This window comes from Athene noctua, chromosome 22, assembly GCF_965140245.1.
Source record: "Athene noctua chromosome 22, bAthNoc1.hap1.1, whole genome shotgun sequence".
NCBI classification, from domain to species: Eukaryota; Metazoa; Chordata; class Aves; order Strigiformes; family Strigidae; genus Athene; species Athene noctua.
This window is the reverse complement of record NC_134058.1, coordinates 6,978,364-6,980,871: the sequence shown is the minus strand read 5'-3', so window position 1 is coordinate 6,980,871 and position 2,508 is coordinate 6,978,364. Positions and strand designations below refer to the sequence as shown.

The following is a 2,508-nucleotide window of genomic DNA, read 5'->3' as shown; positions in this document are numbered from 1 at the left end:
GCCCCGAGTGCTTCCTGACTCGGGGAGGGAATCGCTGCCCTCCGGCATCTCCAAGTGTTTGGCACTCTTGTGATTACATTAGATATTTTTTTTATATATATATATTTTTAATACAGTCTATTAAAGAGAGGAAACTGCCACAATATAAGAAAAAAAAAAAAAAACCAAGATCACCCACACTACAGACTGCATGGTAGTTAGAAAAGCTGAGCATCCCCCCGCCCCCCCCCCCCGTACATATAAAATCCGTCCCTTTGCTCACAGCAACCAAGAAGTACAAGCTTTAAAAAATAAACCAGCAATTCTTCCTCTAGGCCCTTCCTTTATAAAAGTTTTGTTTTTCCCCTCGAGAACCTTAAAACGTGACTAAAATGAAATATATATATATATATTTTATATCATTTTCCAACATCCAAAGACATCAACATAAAAAATCATAAGGAAGGGGATAGCATGGTACATCCAAGTGCACGGATTCATTTTTGCAAGATTAAATAATGTAAACAAGGTGCCCGCTGGGAACAACCCTGGCCGAGGGGAGACCCCGGGGGCCGGCCCCCCCCCATCTCTTGCTGCCCCCCTTTCCTCTTACCCCCCGATCTAGCGTGGCGCAAGGTTCATCGGACCGAGAAAAGAAATCACGAGTAATTCAGACCCGCGGTGTGACGCCCTCCGTTCCTCCCTCGCGTCGGCGGGTTGGGCTGGGGCTTTTGAGGCAGGTGATTATTTTCCCGATTATTAATTTTTTTTTAGATTGATTCTCATTATTTTTATTTGTCGTCGGGCTTTGCCTCGCTGGCCGCCCTCCCCGCTGCGCGTCTCCCGGCGGGCAGGATGTGCTGCTGTGCGGTGGGCATTGCAGGCTGGCGAGGACTCTCCCAAGTGCTTGCTCGGCGCGGCCGCTGCGGTGTTGGGGGGCTTTTATTTTTTGCCGATAACCTGTGCCGTTGTAAACCGACCCCCCTCCCCCTCCCTTCTCCCCACCCGCCCCGACCCCCCTGGCTTCAGCCGAGCGTCCCCGGGGAGGCTTTAAACACCGGGAGGGGCCTTTTCCGAGAGATTTTGCAGCACATCATCAATTCTATCATCTTCAATAACCACTGGAAAGCAGAAAAAAAACATAACCGTGATGAATACTCTGCCGCCGTGCTCCCCTCGCCCAAGGTCACCCCGGGGTGGGTTTGGGGGGGTCCCCGCATCCCTAGTGTAGCTGGTGGCAAAGCCAGCACGGTGGCCGATAGCCCATGGGGTACCTGGTGCATCGTGCCCTGTCCCCGGGGAAGGTACCCACACTCCAGCAAAGGGCCTGGGGAACGGTGCTTTGTCCCCAAGGAAGGTCCCTTCACCCCTACACCCCGGGGATGGTCCCCAGGGCGCGATGTCCTGTCTCTGGGGAAGGTCCCTGCTGCCCGTGCCCCACCGAAGTGCCCAGGGCACGATGCCCGGTCCCCAAGGAGGGTCCCCTCTACCCAACACCCCCGGAAGGTCCCCGGGACATGATGCCCGACAGCCCCCGGGGTACCCGCTGCACCGTGCTCTGTCCCCGGGGATGCTGCCCAGTGTCCTGCATCCCCGAGGAGGGTCCCCAGGACACGGTGCCCAACACCCCCCGGGGTACCCGCTGCACCGCACCCCATCCCCGGGGACGCTCCCCGGTGCCCCGCATCCCCGGAAGATACTCGGTGCCCCGTCCCTGGGGAAGGTCCCCGGGACACGATGCCCGACACCCCCGGGGATCCCCGGTGCACCGTGCCCTGTCCCCAGGGACGGTCCCCGCTGTCCTGCATCTCTCGGGAGGGTCCCCAGGACACGATGCCCGACACCCCCCGAGGTACCCGCTGCACCGTGCCCTGTCCCCGGGGATGGTCCCCGCTGTCCTGCATCCCCCGGAGGGTGCCCGGGACACGGTGCTCGACACGCCCCGGGGTACCCGCTGCACCGCCCCGCATCCCGGGAAGACGCCCGGTGCCCCGTCCCCGGGGAAGGCGCCCGGTGCCCGCCGCCGCCGCCCGTCCCCGCCGGCACCCACCTCTCTTGCTGCGGCCGATCTGCCCCAGCTTGGGCGGCCGTTTGCCTTGTCCGCCGGCGAGGAGGCCGTCGGGGCCGCGGAGGCGGACGGGGAAGGGCAGCTGCCCCACGGCCGCGTCCCCCGCCAGCTGCCCCTCGCCGTAGGGCGGCCCCTCCGACATGGGGGCGGCGGGGGGGGGCCCGCCGCCGCCGCCGCCCCCCGACAGCCTCCCGGGGCGCGGGGCCCGCGGGCCCGGGGCAGCGGCGCAGCGGGGCGCGGGGCGGCCGCCCCGTCACATCCCGGCCCGGCCCGGCGCTGCTGGCGGCTCCGCGGCTGCGGCGGCGGCTCCGGCGGCGGCGGCGATAGAGGAGCGGGAGGCGGGACCGGGCGGGACGGGGCGGGCGCGGCACGGCCCCCGGCCCCGGCAGCGGCACCGCCCCCGGCGGGCTGCCCCACGCACCCCGGGGATCCCCGGGGCTGCCCCACCGGCGCGCCCGCAG

General features: G+C 64.5%; 1 protein-coding gene across 1 annotated transcript; it reads right to left on the bottom strand.

Annotated features, from left to right (window-relative positions):
* Positions 1-372: 372 nt before the first annotated feature.
* On the bottom strand, positions 373-2,276 carry CAMK2N1 (calcium/calmodulin dependent protein kinase II inhibitor 1). The gene is made up of 2 exons (XM_074924789.1): positions 2,030-2,276; positions 373-1,100 (listed from the first exon to the last, which is right to left on the bottom strand). Exons 1-2 carry the CDS (start codon positions 2,187-2,189, stop codon positions 1,030-1,032), a joined length of 231 nt encoding a protein of 76 aa, XP_074780890.1. The 5' UTR covers positions 2,190-2,276; the 3' UTR covers positions 373-1,029.
* Between the last annotated feature and the right edge of the window lie 232 nt (positions 2,277-2,508).

What these genes read in the sequence shown, in the direction of transcription:
- CAMK2N1 (XM_074924789.1), bottom strand. Translation starts at nt 2,189, where the DNA reads ATGTCGGAGGGGCCGCCCTACGGCGAGGGGCAGCTGGCGGGGGACGCG. An exon ending in GATCGGCCGCAGCAAGAGAG is followed by an intron (nt 1,101 to 2,029) that starts GTGGGTGCCGGC and finishes TCTGCTTTCCAG; the next exon opens with TGGTTATTGAAGATGATAGA.